Source organism: Platalea leucorodia (genome assembly GCF_965183815.1).
Source record: "Platalea leucorodia genome assembly, chromosome: 8".
NCBI lineage: Eukaryota > Metazoa > Chordata > Aves > Pelecaniformes > Threskiornithidae > Platalea > Platalea leucorodia.
This window is the reverse complement of record NC_138830.1, coordinates 57253729-57273953: the sequence shown is the minus strand read 5'-3', so window position 1 is coordinate 57273953 and position 20225 is coordinate 57253729. Positions and strand designations below refer to the sequence as shown.

Sequence of the window (20225 nt, the reverse complement as noted above, 5' to 3'; positions counted from 1 at the left end):
CCCCAGGGCACGAATGTCATGTTTTAGGCGGAATTAAAAGCGTCAAGATGCTTCCTCACAAAGGAGATGAATTAATGGTGAAATGTGAAGTTTGCCCATCTTCCCAACAGCAGCAATAGCCAGTAACAACACGGTCCCCCGGTGCCAATTTCTACTCTCGCAGGTGATAGCAGTTGGGGGCAAGAGGAGCGTGGCTCCTGGAGTCACATCCATTAGTCATGTCCACTGCAGCTGGTGAATGTGCTCCTAAAAAGGAACATTTTGCTTGGGAAGTCCCTCAGTGCCATTTGGGGAGAATAAAAACGAAACAAAGCTCTAACATTCTGCCGGCACAGCCTCGTACGCTCCGTGGCTCCGGAGCCAGGAACCTGCTGCAGGAGCCACGCCTGCCGCAAAACTGTTCAACAAAATCTAACCTTTCATTAACAAAGCCCGAGTCCTTACAGCTGCGACGGTGACTGCTCAAAGGAGGTCTGAGTATCAACAGTCGCCGAGTTAGGAATCAGCCATGGAGGCACGGGAACTTTTGTTTTAGGTTGTACCTCTTCTGTGATGCATCCAGTGGGAGAGGAGAAACTGCCTCTTTTGGGGATGACCTGGGCCATGGTGACAGCTTAAAGCCTGAAGCATGCCAGCAGGGAAATCGCTGTGCACAGGGCAGGCGGTGACTCCTGGCAGGGAAATCCAGCTGCTACAAGGCTCCTTTGCCTTGCAAGGCAGCGTAAAAGGGCTCAAACACAGCTAGGGGCTGGGGCCAACAGCTCTGTCTGAGCTGCAGCTGCCTCACTTATCCTGGTGAGCTCTTAAATCATCATCATCGAACCTGAGGAGCAAGCATAGGCATCCTCAACCACTGGACCCCTGGCCCTAGCAGGCAGCCCGATACCCAGGTCCTTGGCCAGAGCAGACGGCAGGACCCGGGGCAGCGGCTGATGGAGGGAGCACAAGATGTAAATTCTGCGCAAAGACACACATGCTCCTCGGGCTTCCAGACACCAAGCCCCAGCCCGCTGCCGGCACAGTTGCATCGGAAGAGCCTGTCACTTAACCGTGCCCTGTAAAGCTGACGTAGCCCAGGAGGAATCCATGCTTCTCAACATACAGCACAGGAACCGCTTTCTTGCAGGTTCATGCTCTGAGTAGTAGCTGGCAGCTAAGGGGAGCAAAGCACTCTCCAAAACCTGGCTGCGCTACGGCTGCTATAAACAGCCCGTTTCTCTACAGCGTTGCGCTCATCCACTGATGTTGCAAACCTGCCCCCGGCGCTGGCCCCCCGAGAAGGGCAGGCGGCAGAGCCACCGCGGCGCGGCAGAGGCCAGCCTGGCCAGGAGCCCCGCAGGAGCGCTGGCAGGAGGGCAGCCGAGAGCCGGGAGAACTCAGCGATGGCTGATGCAAAGCTCTTCTGAAACCTGCATCTGCTCCTGATGCGGTATCGAGACAACAGTGATTTGTGAAGGTACGAAGTGTGTGAAGCCAGCCCCCACGCAGCAGCTTTATAGATTTCAGATAAGGGCATATTATGGATAGATGCCATTGAAACTGATGTTCCCTAGTTGAACAGTCCCTGAGAGGTTCAAGCGCAGGAGTAGCGGCTAATTCATAACATTCCTGCATGCACAGCCTTATCTGCTTCGACAGACTTTGAGCTGAGATGGCCTGACCTTTGGAGCTTTATCTAAAGGCCACAAATAGTCTGTTTGACTTTCTAAATAGCTTAGTCCTGTCTAGGCAGTCACTGATTGCTTTTAACATTCATAGTACGTAGCCCCATCTCCCCAGGACACATACTGGTCTTTGGAGAAAAATAAAAGCAACAATGTAGATTGAAGTGCAAAAAAGTAATTTTAGATCTTGTTATAAATTTGGGGTACTAAGTAAACAGCACGGAGCTATCTGCGATAGGCTGACAATGTAACGTGCCAAAGAGATCCTCCTGGCCTAGTTCTGGCCTCTGAAACGAGATCTTCGGTAAGAACAGAAGAAATCGCATGAAAAAGTCCTGGCATGCAAAGATACCCATCAGGCAGGTAGCTAGGACTAGATTCAAGGAGCAGGAATGAGCAGCAACCCTGAACGGAAGAATTTCTAAGAGCAACTGTTTTTAAAAATGGTTTAATTACAACGACCTGTCCTACAACTGTAGTCAAGAACGATTTCACTTTCGCTTTGGGGGTCGTGGGAGGAGTTCTGTGACTACGCAAAAAAGTCTCGCAGAGGCCCTAGCTCCCAGCAGAAATCTTCTCCAGATTCCAGAAAAGCTTACTCTGATCTTTTCTGCTCTCTGATAGGATCTTCTGACACAGACATCAGCAACCACGCTACAAGGTAATCCCCTTGCTGCTCTTGTGGAAAAAGGGATCTTGACTCCAAGAGGGTGGATCATCTTTGGAAAGGCCAGAACCCAACAAATACAGTCAGATTTAACTCTTTTTCATTTGTCAACAGAAGGTATTTCAGAGACAAGCAATAATGGAGAAAAAGGTGAACACAGCCACTTCCAAGGGGAGAGAAAGATGCCTGTTTTGAGTCATGGGTCCCTAGTGCTCTCTTGAGGGCGTTATACCCAATGTCACTGCAACCACAGGCAGCTTCAGGTGCTAGTGAGGTGATCTGCAGCGAGCAGCTCTGCAGCCAGACCCCCCGTGGATGTCAGGTGAGCTCTTCAAGTTCCACACAGCTGCTCACACCAGCTACTATGCGTTTGTCTAAGGCTTTGATTTGCTTATCCGAAGATTTACCTCCTGGATGACAAAAGATGGCGATTTTATTAACATGACACAACCACATTACCTGGCAGCATCTGCACTGAGTTTTCCAATCTGTTGAAAAAGGAACTTCAGCGTCAGCCTGCTGAATAAAAGCATCAGAAAGTCTTTTTGGAGACTGACAGCACTCTGGTTTCCGATTAAGAAGCCAGGAAGATGCTCAGATCCTATTTAGGCTTCACACCATGGACTGTAACTCATCATTAGCCAATTAGTTCAGTACAGTAAGAGAAAGCGATTGTTTCTGGACACTGTCTAATAGCGCTAGAGCTGTATTGCCACAGTGTAGAAAACAAAGGTGCACAGTGGCACGTGGTGTAACTGTACGAGGCGTTAGGGTGTCACAGGCTTTCCAGCCTCACAGACTCAGCCTGGTGCCGAGACAAGACACTGGACTCAGTTCTCGGGATATGTCCGTGAACGTAGAGTAGCCCTGGTGAAACTCAAAGAGGGATCATCAGCAGTAGAGAAGTCTGCCAAGCGAAAGCCAGTCTCCTAGAGGACATCAGTTGCTCTGTCATGAGTGGCAATTCAAGACACAGGCATGCCTCTGGGATGCCATGGATGTGGCAGGGGTGAAACAAGGCCCTTGGATCAAGTTTTCTAGGTCACTGCTAGTCTACCGAGCAGTATCTTCCACTGCCAGTGTTTGCTACACGTCTTATACCTTCCACCCGTCCACCACGTACAAGGGAAAGGAGCATCCTCAAAAAGCAAGTCCAATATCTGGGATTAGGCCACCCAAAGGACTATGCCAAATTTCATTTTTATGTAGCATTGCTAAGAAAAGTCTTATCAAAATACAAAGTAGGTTTGTCCCATGACTACACTGTTGTTTGTTGAGAAGGTACTTTCAGGTCGTGCCCATCCATTGCTCAAAAACCAATCCACAGCTGCATCGGGATTTGTCCTGGAGGTCACCATAAGGATGCTACATAAAGATGCTCCAGGTTTCTGTCACCAGCGCTACCAGGCACATCACACTTTTTCCCAGAAACAGTTCAGAATTATTGAAAACTTGGAATAGCACTACATAAACTAGAATTAATAACAAAAGGAAAGGTATCTTGAACAATGCATGCAGCACATTAGTCCTTCTCCTGTTCTGTTTGATAAACCCTCTATTTTCCATTTCCTTGAAGGTGCTTCAGAATTTTTAGTCTGTGCTAACGAAACAGAGATACGCAGCATGTCTAGATCTTCCTCTATTTCAGACTTTGCTAGAAAACCTGAGTTCGGGAACTAGGGGTAAAATACCTATTGCTTATTTGCTGTCAAGTAAACATGCTCAACTAAAGGGCCGGGTATCCTATTATCAGCCATTCTCAAGGAACATCTGCTTCTGCTAAAGATGCGTCAAGTTAAGCTGTGTCTCCGAGCAGTGTGATAATATCCATACCCACCTGTGTTGGATGGAGTGAAGCCTGGTAAGGATGGGCTGTTGAGGCCTGGGAGCAAGACTGGAGGGATGCCCTGTAGTGCTGGGTATGCAGCAGGAAGGTTAAGAGCTTGCAGAGGGGTGTTATCAAACATGCCCTGCTGTTGAGCTGCCAGACCAAGAACCTCATTGGCTTTTTTGATCCGGTCCAGCTCCTGCTGAGCCATCAACTGACGTACAGTAGCTGGGTCAAAATACTCCTTTTCCTTATCCAACTGGCTTCCAATGGTTTCTTTAACTTTGGAGATATGCTGTTGAGAGAAGATATGGTCACGTACAGACAGTCGAGCGCTGTACTTGATGCCACACAAAGTGCACTCTGTTTTGGGTCCCTCGTAACTTGTTTGGTTTATACCAAAATGCTTGGCCATGCTGAGTTTGGACTTCTTCTCCTTTGCCCTAGCATTCTGGAACCAGACCTGAACAACTCTCTTTGGCAGTCCAATGTCATTGCCCAGGACCTCACACTCCAGCATGGTAGGTGTCCTGTAGTCATTAAAGCATGACTTAAGAACTTTTAGCTGGAGATTAGTCATCTGAGTGCGAAAGCGTTTCTGTCCGGGCCGATCCCCGCTCTCTCCAGACTTGCTGGCTGAACCACTTGCACCAGGGCTGGGTGAGCAGGGGTCTGCAAGGCTGGATGTTTCACTATAGTCCACAGTACCTTCATTATCGTACTCTTTGCTGTAAAAGCTGGGAGCTGGGCTGACCAGGCCAGAAGACAGCCGATCTTCATATTCAGACATTGCTATCATGGCAGCTTTTGTCAGACCTTCGCTGGGTCCCGATGCGGATTTGGTTTCGGTTGCAATCCCTGTTGCACTATCGTTGTCTGCGTTCCCTTCATCTCCTGTTGTAGTGTCTGTGATTGCAGTGTTGACAGAAGAGCAGTCATCATTGTCCAGCTTTGTTTGGTCAAAGCTCAGATTGACCGAGGACATGGAGGGACTCTCAAAGTCTTCTATCCCTTCCACCTTAATGGAAGATGGACTCAGCAGAGTTCGAGGTGACAGTTCCATGCTCTTGTTCACTGGGGAGAGAGGAACACTCTGTCCATCACTGCTAGTTGGTGGCATGTGGGAAAAGCTTGCTCCATCAAAGATGTCTCCCTTCATTTGGAGTCCCCCATCACAATCTAGGAGCATAGCGGACAATGTCAAGTTGTATCCAGCTCTCTTGGCCTCATGCCAGTGACGGGATCGGATATGAGCTTCAAGAGCTGTCTTTGCTTTAAAGAGAGCTCGGCAGAAGGGACACCGTCTATGGGCTTGGGCAGGCCCTACAGCTCTGAACTGCCCCTTCCTTTCCCGTGCACGGGTGTTCTGAAACCAAACTTGCACCACGCGTTTCTTCAAGCCCACTTCATGTGCAATGTGATCCAACATCTTCCGTGTTGGGTTGGAGTCGAGCAAGTACTTCTGATAAAGAATTTCCAGCTGCTCTGGGGTAATGGTTGTCCTTAGACGTTTATCCCTTTGTGGTTCTTCTCCTCCAGTCCCACTGTCATTTTCTCCAGGGCTTGCACTGGCCTTTTCCTCCAGCTTTCTCTTCAGTGTGTTCATTGTGGATGTTGGAGTTGACGGTGAAGTGGCTGAGCTTGCTGGGATCTGTGGTAACGTTCCAGAAAGCAGCTGGCTCGCAAGTAGTGGATTACTGGGATCAAAAAGCATGAACGGCATATCCAGCGTTCTGTCCAGGAATGGGGGGTGGATAAACTGGTTCTGTGCACTCAGAAAATGAAGCTGCTGATGCTCCTGCCAATGCTCAAAGGAAGGAAATGCCAGCTTACACTGGTCACACTGGTATGGGATTAGCTGAGGAGGTAGGTTTGCCAGCTGTTGAGGGGTGGATGTGTGAATGGGTTTGAGGGAAAGATGCGAGAGCTGAGATGGACTTGGGCTTGACTGTGACAAGGAGCACTGAGGGGGCTGAGGAGGGGGAGGTGGCTGTTGCAATGAAGAGGGGGAGGATAACTGTGAAATCTTTTGGTGTGCTGAACTTGTCTTTTGTTCTCCTTGGTCCTGTTGCTGCTGAGACTCTTGCTTTGGTTGTACTTGCTTCTCTTGAGTTTGGTTTTGCTGTGTACTTGGAGGTTCAGACTGCTTTGGTTTCTCATCTGTAGCTTCTACTTTAGAACTATAGGTGGAGGAATCATCTGCCTCTGCTGTGAGCTGCAGAAAAGCTGAGGAGGTTGCATTGGCTGAAGACGTAGGCGTGCTGTAAGCTTGCGAGGGCATTGGTGTGCTGCAGGAGGAACTGGTTGGAGTCAAGAGCTCCATTGCATCCATAGAATCTTCATTCTGGCTATCATCCTGTCCATCCTCATCCTCATCTTTGTAACAAAGCTTTTTCTGGTGCTTAATGAGATCAAAAATGCGCTGAAAGACTAGACTGCACTTTTTGCATTGGTAGTTCAAGTTGCTTGTTCTAATATACCTGTCATTTGTAAGCTCCCGTCGTTCCCCGTCTTTGCCTTCTCCCTGATTCTCATAGTTTTTCCTAGCTTTTTGACGGGCATTCTGGAACCACACCACTATAACACGCGTTGGGAGGTTCAGCAAGTTAGAAAGCTGCTCAAATTCATCATCCTTTGGATAAGCATTGGCATCAAAGAAGTCCTGCAGGACTCTGAGTTGGTAGTCAGTAAAGCGTGTCCGGGAGGACCGCTTGCTTCCCCAGTACTCCTGCTTTTGAGGTTCTGGAGAAGGAGGCCGTGAGTCTATCTTCAATTCTTCCAGGCTGGTAATGGGAGGATTACTGAAGTTGTATGGGGAATCCTTGTTGCGCTGGCGTTCTTTGAAAAGAGTGTTTCTGAACCAGTGCTTGATCACTTTCTGGGGCAATCCAGATTTGTCCGCCATCTCTTTGATCTGTTCCTCACTTGGGGAATTGTTAATATCAAAATACTGCCGAAGGACTCTGAGTTGGTCGTCGGTGATCCGCGTCCGTGGCCTCTTGTTCTGCTGCTGCTGGAGAAGGCTAGGGTTGAGCTGATGCTGGTACAACTGGGCCAAGTCGGCAGGCAGAGGGTCTACGGGACCAAGCTGGGGCGGCAGCTGAGCAGGTAACGTTTGTAGTGGCATGGTTTGCATCATAAGTGGTGAAAAGATGGGGAGCTCCATCGGCATGGAGAGCTGGGTGAGTGGCACAGACGGCTGGGCTGGTGCGATTGTAGGAGAGGTAATCGGTGGGGCAGAAGTAGGAATGGTGGGAGTAGAAGCCGGCTGAGGAGGTGCTGGAGGGAGCGGAGGTGGGGGCGGTGGAGGCGGTGGTGGTGGCTCTGGGGTCTGAGGCCGTAGCGGGTACAGCTTGTCATAGTGTTCTCTGTACTGTTTGGCAAATCTCTCTAACTGCTTAAAGGGAAAGTAATGTTGGTGAACATGCTCTTGGTGGCTCTTCAGGATGAGGATGTTTGAAAAGAACTTGCCGCACGTATCACACTCAAGCTTTTCCAAGTTCTCACCTTGCTCTGTCTTCCCATTTTTCTTCTGCACCTTCTGCTTGTTCTCGTTATACTGAATGACAAGCTCAAAGCCAAAGTTTTCCAGCAAGGCTTTTGTGGCGTTCCCTCTTGCATCAGAGGCAATACGCGGAGGCAGTAAGGAGGGCTCCGAACTACTGCCTGGTACAAATTCCTTCTTCTCTTTGGGCTTTAAGTTATCAGGCAGAGACTCCTTAGATGCTACATTATTGTCTCCTCTCTCTGCACTTTCCCTTTCCCGTGGGGTTTCTTTTTCTTTCTCCTTCACTACGGATTTAGTCTTCTTCTCAGGGTGCTGGCTCTGCTGTATAAGGACGGAGTGAGGTTGTGACAAGGACAGCTGACCTTGCTGCTGCTGTAAGAGCTGTGGATGGCTCTGCTGAGGGAGCTGAACTTGAGCCTTCAGGTCCTCCAGCAAACTTGGACCTGTACCAGTCAATGTCAGCGCACCACTGGTGACAGGCAAACTAACTTCTGGATTGAGCTGGAACTCGGCACTGGGGATGTAGAAAGGAAACAAAAGATGCTGCTGTTGCTGAAGCTGCAGAAGGGTCTCAGTGGTCATCGGAAAGTGCGGCAAAAGTGCTGGGTTGAACAGCTGAGACTGCAGGAGAGCAGCTTGCTGCTGCAGTTCCTGTTGCAGATGGGCCTGGACTTGGGCCTGTGCCTGTGCCAAGGTTTGAGCTTGCTGCTGCTGCTGCTGCTGCTGCTGCTGCTGTTGCTGCTGCTGCTGCCTGGATGCAATCATGTCTGCCAGCTTCTTTCGGTTTACCTCTTTGGGCTCCGAAGGGGAGGAGATATTAGTGCTTACAGGGTTACCTAAAGGAGGAATTCCCACATTGTCGCTGGATACCTGGTTGAGCAGGCTGGGAATGGGAGTTGTGCCCGAATTACTTGTGTTGGTGGTTGTAAAAGTATTACTGTTGCTAGTGCTCACTGGACTTGGCGTGGATGAACCCAAAGAGAGGCTGCTGCTGCTGCTGTTGCCAGCTCCGTTACTACTGCCGCTGCCCCCGGCCGCCTCCAGCTTGGCAGCGCGAGCCTTGGTTTGGTGCAGGACAGACCTCATGTGGATCTCCAAGGTTGAGCTCTGACTGTAGGCCACGTTGCAGGTGTTACACTTAAAAGGTTTGTTGTCTGGGCTGCTGGTAGGTTCGGGCTGCCCAGTAGCAGACTCTTGGAGGGCTCTTTTCAGTTTATGCAGATGAGAAACTGAATTGTAATGGACCAGGAGAATGTTCTTTTGCGTGAAAGACTCCTTGCAGACTGTGCACTTGTAAGGGCGAGACGGATCTAGGAATTTCTCCATAGTGAAGTTAGGACCCTTCCTGAAGGGTAAGGCCCTTTTCGGTTCTGAGCCAGAGTCCTCTTGCACCGACCCTGAATCGCTACCTGTTGGGCTCTGCTTATCTTCCAAGTCGCTCTCCTCCTCCTTATCTTCCTCGACTATTATAGTGTGGTCTTCTGCAAGCGAAGGATCGCCCATAGCGAGGAGGTCCCCATTGACCAAGAGACCACCATACAGCTGCTGAATGTCAGCCTCGCTCAGCTCCAGATGGCTGGTTTCCAGGTGCTTCTTCAGGGCCTGGAAGGTTCGGAAGCTGCGCTGGCAGAGGCAGCACATCGTGGCCGCCCGGATGACGTGGTATTGGGAATGGAGCTGCAGCTTCTCAATGGTTTTGAACGCCAGGCTGCACTGGTTACAACGGTACTTGTAGACGTGGCGATCGGATACCGGCAGTTGAGGCCGCTTTGCGTGAACTTCATTGAAGTGTGTCTGCAGGGCTGCAGAGCTCTTGAACATCTGGTTGCAGCCCTTCTTCCAGCAGAGGAAGCCGGAGTCCTCCCTGGCAGAGCTCTGATCGGCCGGAACGGGCTTGGGATCTCCGCTGTGCTCTGCAGTTTCCGATGGCAAAAGACTCTTTCCCGAGTCCTCAGAGATCTCTGTGAAAACAAAATTAGAGCAAACCTGAAAATTACACCAGCACACAAGGACGGATCAACACCCTCTTTTTTGTCCCTAATACGTCTGTGTTTTTTTCTCTGCAAGACGATAGGTATTTCTAACATTTCTCCTCTATCTTCATTAATTTATTTTAATACCAGCCCATTACCCTCATCATGGCCCATTGCATAAACCTACACAATTTACTTTCTTGCCCACTTTGAATATCTGGAAATTATTCACACATACACGTTCCCTTAGTGCATTTACCACCTTTAATTCTTCCTTTTAAGTGAAGGCCATTCAGCCACCTGTCTGTCTTTGCTGTTTTTCTTTGATGTCCTGCCTATTTTCCAATACGAAGGTTCATCAAACTGAACGTTGTATTTGAGTCTTGGTCCTATCAAAGCTAGAAACGACAAGAACGAAATTCAGGTCCTGCTGGCAGCAGCTCAAAGGGTGCTGTTTGAGGGAGGACGGGAGAAGCAGGAACGAGCACTCAGTGCGCTGCCACTTTTCCAGGGTCTAAGAGCACAGTCCTGACAGCATGATACGGGTAGAGGCCAAAAAAGGGGTCCCATTGCCCAGAGCAGCATTAACTGCCCTGGCTGTGCCAGAGCTGCCCCACCAGCATCGCTGCCTTGGGGCCGGCTGCCTGGAAGGAAACGACGGCTGTCTCCATTCCCAGATTCCTTACAGACCTTCCAGGAAGGCACAGAAGGAACACCGGCATTGCTTCCTTGCCAGGTTTGAGATCAGACGCTTCTGCCCATGCAGAATGATCTTGGGATGCTCTCACATCACACGACAAAGCCAGGACTAAATAGCCATGGATTTATAGCCATGCCTTCATAACACAGCATGGCAATGAAAAAGGCTGAGGAGATTTGGGCCGGATAAGGACTGCGGCAGCTCAAAGCTCCTCAAACTGTATGCCAAGCATCTGTACTTGAGCCATGATGGCAGCAGAGCAAGCACAGCAGAGGCGGTAGCACAGCCAGCAGCTGCAGCCTTTGGCATTTCTCTGCCAATCCCCTCAGCTCTCTACCACCTCTGCTTTTCACCGCTCACATCTGGTCTTCTCCTTTGCAAGGATTCAACACCATTTCCACGTGAATCGCCACAGTGGTGAGCTGTGCTCCTCAGCGCTGAGCCGCCCTGCTCTGCCCTGCCATGGGGACAGCCGGGCCAGCAGCCTGTTTGCGGCACAGACGAAGGGAGACGGCCCTGCTGGGCACCATCGCACTGGTTCTCAGGGACAGCTGGACACACGGAGCTCCCTCAGGTGGAGATGTCCCCAGACACAGTCCCTGAGCAGGTGACGGGAGCTGGGGGAGCGGTGGGACCTGTGGACCTCATTGACCCGCACTCACCAGGCTGCTTCCCCAGCTCCTCTGCGGTGGAGTTCCCGTCCTTCTCTGGAGTGGCTGCCGGGAGAAACATGCTGCTGGGCATCATCACCTCAGGTGTTGTCACCTGGAGACAGGGAGGGAAGGACGTGGGGAGAAGAAAAACACAGGAAAATATTTTAAACATCTTCAGTGGCAAAATTAGACACCAGTACTGTAAAGTCAGAGGCGTCACTTTTCATAGCTCACTGAAGACTCGTGTTTATTAGACAAAGCTCGCATCAGTCAAAAGTGTTTCTACAGTTACATTCTGGACATAATTAGCAGTGCACACTTGAAGAATAATCTTATTATTAATATTTTTCCTTTATGTAGAATTCAGACTTTGATCACTGACAATGTTTTGTCATGGGCTGTGAAACTTCTTGTGCAACCAATTAGGTAGGTAAGTTGAAAGGCCCACCTTAAGCTGCTGAAAACATAATAAGGCCCCTAATTAAATCATACCTCGTAAAGTACACTGTAATCTTGAACTAGGGAGCATTGCAGCACTGTTTTCAAAGTGTATCGATGCAGGAGAAGGAGGGGCATGAGAAAAAAAAGTACAAATAAGGAGAGAGGTGACAAAGGAAAGGAGGAATAAGGAAAGACTAAAGAGACAGCAAATTGTCTGCGAAATGAAAAGCTTGTGGTAACCCTTTCCTTGCTCTGACTGATGTGTTCCCTTCGCCTCTCTTCAAGTGTTCGCCTGGACCCTGCACCATCATAACCAGCGCAGTGCTTGAACACCAACACTTTTAAAGAGCTGGAGAGTTTGCGTGCTTCAACTAGAGATGCTCTTTGAAAGAGTCACACGCATATGCTCATCTTTTTCTGGAAAACTGTGTTTCTTTGGGTGTACCTGGTCACACACAGAACACACAAACTACCTCGCTGGCCGGCTGGCATCAGACGCAGGACAATGAGTGCCCTTCTCAGCGTCCAGAGTCAGTATCTGGCCCCGCAGGCCTTCTCCCCAGAGCAGCAACCGGAAAGACAGACCCGTACCACCGTCACCATCCGTGCCCTATTCCAGTGCACGGCGGCCAGCACTGGTCAGATGCCCGTGGCAAGCGAAGACACCTCTGCGGCTCCGAGCAGCCTCACGCTTCACCCCGCTGATGCTCAGGGAGCGCCTCCCTTTCACCAGGGCCGTGGTACTCGAAGGAACAGCAAGCACCACTGACTTGCAATGCTTGCGGTGCTTCTGCTCCCAGCCGCTGACTGCTGGGAAAGCGAGGCATAACTAACCACTCCTAGGCAAGTATGCTTCCTAGCAAAACAAGTCTCTCCATCCTTCTGTCAGATACAAAGAGGGCATTTGAACCTTGGATTTCAGAAGAGAGCGAGTGAGTGAGGCTGTTAGCTGCGTGCAGTGTGCCTTGCTTTCTGCAAAGTCAAGGACCACAAGGCTCCGACTGAACCACATGAGATATTAGCAAATCTGCAGTGAAGCCAAAGGTAAACCTATGTGCAGGACATGAAATCTTCCTTATCTACACACATGTCAAATCCAAGCAAACACAGACTAGACCTTGGCTTCACTAAGTGGATGGCAGCAAAAACAGTCCGTGAAAAACCTCAGAAACAAATGTTCGCATACGAGTGGCTGCAGACACCCGAACCGCACCGGGGAGGGACGCTGAGCTCCCTCCCTTTGCAGGGGCGGCCGGTGCACGGAGGTGAGCGCCAGGTCCCACAGACGCCTGCAGGAAAGGCGGCTGACACTGATAAATCACCAGGAGGGAAGCCGAGCACACCAGATTCATTCCACCTTTTACTCTAAGCGGGGGCATCTGACGGCTGTGGGTGCTGGGTGGGGAGACGTGAAAGGTCACTGGTTAATTCCCAGTAGCCGGGCTTGGAGGAGGGGGACGAGCAGGGATGCTGAGGAGGGAAGGCAAGAAGGCGCCGTCCCTCTCAGCTTTATCAGCAGGGAGAGCGCTTTCCTAGGATCTTTAGGAATTATGAAAAATAAATCATGAGAAATTAAAAAAAACCCCAACAGAGTAGAAAAAGAATAAAATTATCTAACACCTCAGCTGCACATCATTATAGAAAACTGTGGGCTTTTTATACGCGCTACAGTAAGGCAGCCATCCCCACTACCACACTCAGTACGACGGATCAGTAATTGTTTTCATACACTTTAATTAGAAAAACTCAGATGGCTATGAATAATAATGGAAAAGAGAGACTTTTGCACTTGAAAGGTTGAAGTCAATCAAGTGTGAATGACGGCAAAAAAGAAAAAAAAAAGACACCAATTCATCAGGCCTCTGTTGTCTCGCCGCGTCTTTAATCATAATTCCTGATTGGGATTCAAGAAGGCAGTAAGCAGCGGTTCTTTGTCTGCCTTCACCTTCCGTCAATTAACTCTCCCCGAAATATAATCATCAACCTCACATGCTCCTCTGCATCTTAATCTGGGTCTCCAAACCAATAAGTCCTGCCCTATATGTGTTTAAGTAATTACCTTTATCTACCTGCATCTCCATAGCCACGGTTCTCACCCTACTTCTACCCCTCCCTCCACAATAAAGAAAAAAAAAGGAAAATAAAAGGGGGGGGGGAGGAAAAAAAAAAAAAAAGACTGTGGTACATTAAATTGCTACAGGCACAAAATCCCAAAAGGCAAACAGAAAAAAGCTTGGAATAAAGTGCAGGAAACTAGAAATTCTGGATATAGATGTAGGGCAACTGCAGGCAGTCCAGAGAGCCACGCAGGGCTGGCCCTGGGAAGCAAAACCTTGAAAATAAGGCACTGCTCTTGCTTCAGCAATGGACCTGCTTTAGTCCTCCACCTGTTTAGCACCATTTGGGCTTCTCCGGAAAGTGCCGCCCGTTTCCTATGCCATTCTCCAGGGCAGGACTACTCTGTCTCTTCATCCCCACGCACCACTCCCAAGCAGGCAGCAAAGACAAAATAGTGAAAATAGGCTGCATGTCTCAAATAATTTTGCATTTACACTGAATTCCAGATTGTCCATTTTGAACTAGTTGTCCTTTTCCACCGCAAACCCGTCCGAGGATATACCATTTCCTTGTAGGCACAGAAAATGCCTCACATATTAAAAGCGACTGCTTTTAATATAAACAAATAGTGGGAGTACCAAGGGGGCAGAAGGTTTAGTAGGCCACGGCCACCCAACAGATAAACAAGGAGCGGTGCTCGACGACGCAGCATTTTGTACTTCAGATGTATTTAAATGGCATTAACTGTCCTGGTGATAGGGCGGAACGTGTTTATCTCGAGCACAGCCTGTGTTAGCGCGGGCGGTTGTTCAACGCTCTCTGCCTCCCTCCCACCTGAGCAGGCCATACCCGGCGTGCAATCCTGGCGTCCATCCTCAGCTCTGCTCAATACCTCTGTCCCCCTGTTTAAACGTCTCTTCAACACCAACCATTTCACAATGGCAACGTCAGTCAGCGTGAACCGTTATTAAAAAAACAACCCTACAGATGTAAGTCCGACAAATGTGATTTGTCTTCTCCCTTTCCTTCTTCCGTACGTACTTGTTTTGCTCTGTCTAACATTAAACTGCATTCCCTTCGCAGCTGCAGCCACGATCTTCTGGCCCACCAGCCACCAGCAAAGCCTTCCAGCTGGGAACACCACCCTCTGTCCCACCAGACCCACCTCTGCGCGCAGCCCCGAGAGCGCCCGTCCCCCCGCTGCTCCCCTCTAGGTTGCTCTCCCAGTGTTGCTGCACAGAAGGCAAGCGGTCCCCTTGGCTGGCATCGCTCTTGACCTTTCTGTCCAAACGACAGCGGGAGGCGGGGAGGGACCGGCAGCTCGCTCCTACCCGCTCTTTCCAACAGCCCAGCATTCGGATACCGATACGTGCATCAGGTTCTGTTTGTCGGTGCTTCAGTGACTAGAGTCCAGTGTCCCCACAAAAACGCCTAATGCTGGGGCAGGCACGCAGGGCGCACCCTGCGCTCCGACCGCCCTGGCCCTGTCCCCGTCCCCGCCTTGCTCAGTGGGGCAGGGAACTTGCTTGGGTAAAGAGTGAAGGAGGGGGAAGCTCGGGCTGGAGACTGTGGCCGCCCCTCCTGCGCCCCACTTTGAAACATCTCCCCTGTGGTCTGCACTGGCGATGGGGATGCCAGCCGGAGGACTTCCCTCCAGAGCAGACTGCAGAGAAGCCAATTATCTGCCTTAGAAGATGGAAAGTTTTTGGGACAAGCCTCTCTGCTTCCAAGGACCTTCCCTTTCAGATGAAATTCACATCCCCTTAAGCAGATAAAATTTCTTTATGATGACGAGATCCACTGAAATGCATGGGCATCCCAATTCGATGGCCATTTCTATAGACAGTGTGGTCCAGGGAGTGACTGTTACAAAACGCCGAGGGCTGACGGACCACGTCTCCTGCCTCCCTGCCCCACGAGTATCCTCAGCAGATCGCACACGCCCTGACACCTACAGACCTGTCACCGGTCGGAAGAACAACCTGCGGGTCCACTCCTCGCTGGTGACAACCTACAGCAGTGACAAGCGTGGCTCCTGCCACTACCGGATCTACCAGATTTTTAAGACGATGAACCGCAGAGCTGCTTATCAGCACGGGCAGGAGGCTCAGAGCCGCGACACCCCTCCCGTGCTGGCCCGGCAGCGTGACACAAGCATATTCTTGGCACGTCCAAAAAATTAATCTTGAACAGCGTGAACAGCCAGCTCCCCTTGCGCACTGGATCTGCCTGCTCTGACTTTCCTCCGGACCGAGTGACCGAACATGTGGACAGTCTCTGCAGTTCCTCCGTAAATGCCCCAAAATGCTGAAATCGTGCGGCTTTGAAAAGAAAATCTCTAGAAGGGGCCTGAGGAGATACATTACTATCCCTACGTCCATGCAACCAGGGGGAAATACACATGCAATGCAAGGTTCCCGAACCAGACAAAGGAGGTAATTTCCATTACAAAGAGAGAGAGAGGGTGCTGGAGTGAAAAGCTTCATTAGACTCAGAGAGGCAAAGTGATGGCAGTATACCAAGGTCACTTCTAATTTAGACCATCTAATTGGCAAACATGGCTCCAAATGGCTATCATCTCACAGGGCTCAGAATTAATGAAGCCCGATTATTTTCATTACCTTCATCCGAGATGGAGAATGAGACACAGAGTGAGAGGGAAAGGGGGGAGTGAGAGGGGGCGAGAAGGAGGGAGAGAGAAAAATTGAATGACAGCAGAATGGAGAGAGCAGTAAGAAAAGACAATAGGAAAGAGGGAAAAAATGTAAAGATAGCAAGAGGGAGAAGTGAGGATGGCAGGGATGGGCAAGAATTACTCTTAGAGCAAGGGAGAAAAGGAAAAGATGGAAAGACGGCTGGAAACACTGGGAAGACACCCTAAACCGAGGACGAGAAAACTGACAACAGAAATGACGGGAGAGGAATGTGCAGAGGGATAAAGCCGGCCGCGGGAGGAGGGAGAGCTCCCCGCTCCCGGAGGCTCTCGGGAAGCCGTCCCTTCTCCCGGCTTGAGCCCATCAGTCTTGTCAATCGACTGTGCAGGCGAACTGCACTTCACCCTCATTAAGGGGCTCTCTGCTGAAGCGGTGCAGGCCCAAGATTAGCAGAGAGGCTGTTATGTGGAAAGATGGCGATTAGACCCGCTTAGAGCAGCTGAAATGCCACGTAAAATGAACTTGGCCACGTTCGTTCACCAGCCCCACGGAAGCAAAGCTGCTGGAGACGGGGGGGACAGCGGGAGCCCCTGCCCCTGCCCCACGGGGGCTTCCCCGGCCCCCACGTCGCGCGGGGACGCGGCGCGCACTCCTCTCCGCTCAGCCTGTGGCTGCAGCCCCGTCAGCCCCCGTCCCAGTGCCTGGGCCGGCGGGGAGGACCCGGGTGTCCCATGGGACAGCCAGCCCGGCTGCTTGCTGATATGAAAAGGAGGGGGCACGAAACAGCCAGCTCCGAGATGCTGAGCACAAGCAAGCAGCCGTTACTATGGCAACAGACATATTAGACACTGCAGGTTCCTGAAAGGCGTCTGATAAGGTATTATTAACTGGAGCCTCCTCCAAACGCCGAGCGCAAAGACACTGTGTCGAAAGGGACCTGGCTCCCATTTACTGGACTGCAATTCCCTCGCGGTGGCACCAAGACCCGATTCACGCGTCAGACTGAGACGGGAATCTTAGCTAGAATGAGCAAAATCAGGAACGTTTGATGCTGCCGCATTCTGCATAAGTCATACCGTTTCTCAAAATTTCTGTCATTCAATGCGAAAAAGAACCATGTTTTGAGCTACGTGCTACTTGACTTGAAGCAGGAGAGGCAATCTTCCTCTCCAGACATCTCTGGGTACCAAAGGGAACGGCTGCCCAGGGCCAGAGGCAATGGCAAGGTGGGAAAACCAGAAAGAAGCAAGAGGATAAGCTTCACGGCTAAGCCGGCCTCCACAGTCCTCAGCAGCAGCCCCGCGCTCTGCAGCAGCAGGATGAGGCAGGATGAGGCCCTGCTCCAGCAGAGCAGCTGTGCTCACCTAAGGGGACTGTCCTCCATGGTCCTGCAGATGCTTTGGCCACGTCCTCCGCAGGGGGTCCCCGAGCCCCCTAACGAGTGGCTTCTGCCAGCCTCCCTGTATGCTGGAGGGCACAGACCTGCTCAGGATGGACCAGCCCAACCGCACCCCTTCCAGGCTGCGCGTTCTGCCCACAGCCCAGCTCAGGAACGAACCATTTCACATCAGCGGAACAGATGCCCTCTGCAAACTGGTTACGCTTGCTGGCGTAAGAAAGGGGCTCATCTTCTGCTCACCGCTCTTCTAAGGTCAAAATGTCTTCCATCAATTTAGTTAGAAGCTAATAAGATTCGTTCAAGTCCTCAGAAGGTATTTACACACGAAGCACCATCAATCAAAACGGATGCAGGTCACGGAGACCGAGGCCTTTGTGACGGGACAGCTTTTTGACCCAGGCGCACAAGTGGTCGGCAGAGCAGAGCTCTGCCCTGCTAGAGCCTGCGGGCACAGCCAGCTTCGCAGGCTTAGCGAACTGCTGGTGCTCTTTTTCCCTGCCTCTCTCTATTTTCTTATTCAGAGAGTGCTGGGACCTGTCAGCCTGGCTGGACTTTTAATGGGTTTTACAATGTGGCGCCTACTTGGGGCAGACGTGGTTCTCGCGGGTGGTCGGGAGCATCGGTCCAACAACGGCCAGCGCGAGCCTTGGCAGCCGCCGGGGTGCAGGACGCACCCTCGGCTCCTGCGGAGCCTGACGGGGCCAAGAGAGAGGGCCGAAAAATGAGAGGACAGGTAGCTGGTAAAGCAAAGGGGGAAGATAAAAAGCATAAAGGTGTTTGGGAAGGAGCCACAAAAGGACTGGAAGGGGGACAGAAAGAGAAGACGAGAGACCTGTAAGAGAAAAGCTGGGCAATGCTGCATGCGCTCGCTCAGACGACGTCACAGGAGAGGAGCTGATAAGGAACACGAGCATTACAACAAACACGACATTTTTCACCTCAGTTGTCAGGAATCGGCAAAGAAGGGAGAAAACAAGCAGAAATGGGGTGCAAGAAAAGAAACCACAAAGAGAAAGGACTGGCAGGAATCAACATAAACACTTATTTTATATACTTGGCGACAAGTTCTTAAATGCAGACACAACCTTGCCTTGAAGATTATACCAAAGAAATAACAGTGTAGAAATCTGACAATACATCCCATCTGTGAATTTAGAAGGGTTTTTGAAAATGTGCCTTATTAATTCTACCGGTATCTTAAACTGGCACCAGCAAATGGAAAGGCACACTCATGTGAAACCTATGAAACGGGAATTCGTGAAAGAAACATTCTGGGACTCAGAACGTTATTTACGGAAGCAAGTGCGAGAGCGCTGGAGAGCGGGGTGAGCCCCGAGGAGCATTTCCGCGCTGCGACAGCGCGTACGAGTCCCGCAGAAGAGGTCCAGCAGCCGCACACGCGACCGCGCGTACGCCAGCAGCAGAGAGAGACTGGGTCAGCGGCTCCGGGGTGAAGCAAGCCAAAGCACAAAGCCAGGTCTCACCAATGAGAACTTGAACACCGCGCGGTTAATTTACAGCTTCTCACCAAGCGCTAGCTCTCAAGTTAAGACGAATTTCCATTCCTCGGGATGGTGTTGGAGGAGGATTCCCATGCTAGGTGCTAAAACAAGGATGCAGGGCAGAACAAGAGCCCGGTGCAAACACATCTGTGCTGAACCACAATCTGCCGCCTGAAGTTTCTGCTCCCCACCAGAATGTTGCAATAGCAATCACAACCCATACACAGGCAAAATGTCGTTTGACAAACAGCTTGAGAAGCGGAGTTGTTACAAGTCTTGGGCTCTGCGTGAAGACAGGTGACTTTATCTAGCGAACTTTTGCTCCACACTTCAGTTGCTAACTTCCTACTTCAGAGAATTTTAACTGCCTATGCTTAAATTTTTATTTAAAACCAGGCATTTCAAAACATCTTAAAACCAGCACTTGAAACAGTAGCTCTAGTATCCAACAGCCCCGTAAGGTTCCACCTCCCTCGGGCCAACGGCAGCGTATCCCTTGCCTGTTCAGGTTACCCTGAAAAAAAGGGAATTGCTGCACAACAAAAGCATGGTAATTTTGGATGGAGCGACTCCTCACAGAAGCAACAGATCCAACTTATCTCATACAACCACAACAATGATCCTCATTAAGTGAACGAAGCACAGAACATGGGCAGCACAATAGGACTGTCTCCTCTCCACGAGATGAGACCGCCAAGGGAAGTTATTCTATTGGTTCTTAAAATCATATTTTAAGCAGAAACCTGATATCTAATTTCCTGTAATGTTACCTTAATCACCCTGGCTGTCCGTCTTGGGAAGTGCTCATCAACACACGAGCACTTTCTCTCTGCAACAGGAGCAGCACAGCACATCAGCTACCGCATCTCCCAGAAGCTTCTGTGCAAAACGCGATCCCATGCAATGACCTCAGTAGTTAAAGGAAATGGTATTTGCTCTAATCTCTGCACAGGGAAATTACTCAACACTGCAACATTGCCAGTTTCCACAGTGCTCAAGCACGGACAAGATGTCAAGCAGACAAAACATGCAGGGATGGGAGAAACCTAAACGACGGAGCCCTGGCAGAGGAAGGAGCTGCTCACTACAGCAAAGTTAGCCCGTGCAGGTCAGGCCATGCCCTTACTCTTCAGCTTTGCTAGGAAGGCAGCAGACGTGCTTGACTACGCAGCCACTTA

The 20225-nt window shown here is 50.5% G+C and overlaps 1 protein-coding gene across 1 annotated transcript in view; it reads right to left on the bottom strand.

The window, feature by feature from the left end:
- The window catches only part of ZFHX3 (zinc finger homeobox 3), a 175030-nt gene that overhangs the window by 4013 nt on the left and 150792 nt on the right, over positions 1 to 20225 (bottom strand). The window contains exons 8-9 of the mRNA XM_082319280.1: positions 11003 to 11105; positions 4169 to 9628 (exon numbers count right to left, since the gene is read on the bottom strand). Coding sequence (XP_082175406.1) covers positions 4169 to 9628; positions 11003 to 11105 — 5563 coding nt within the window. The remainder of the gene's footprint in view (positions 1 to 4168; positions 9629 to 11002; positions 11106 to 20225) is intronic.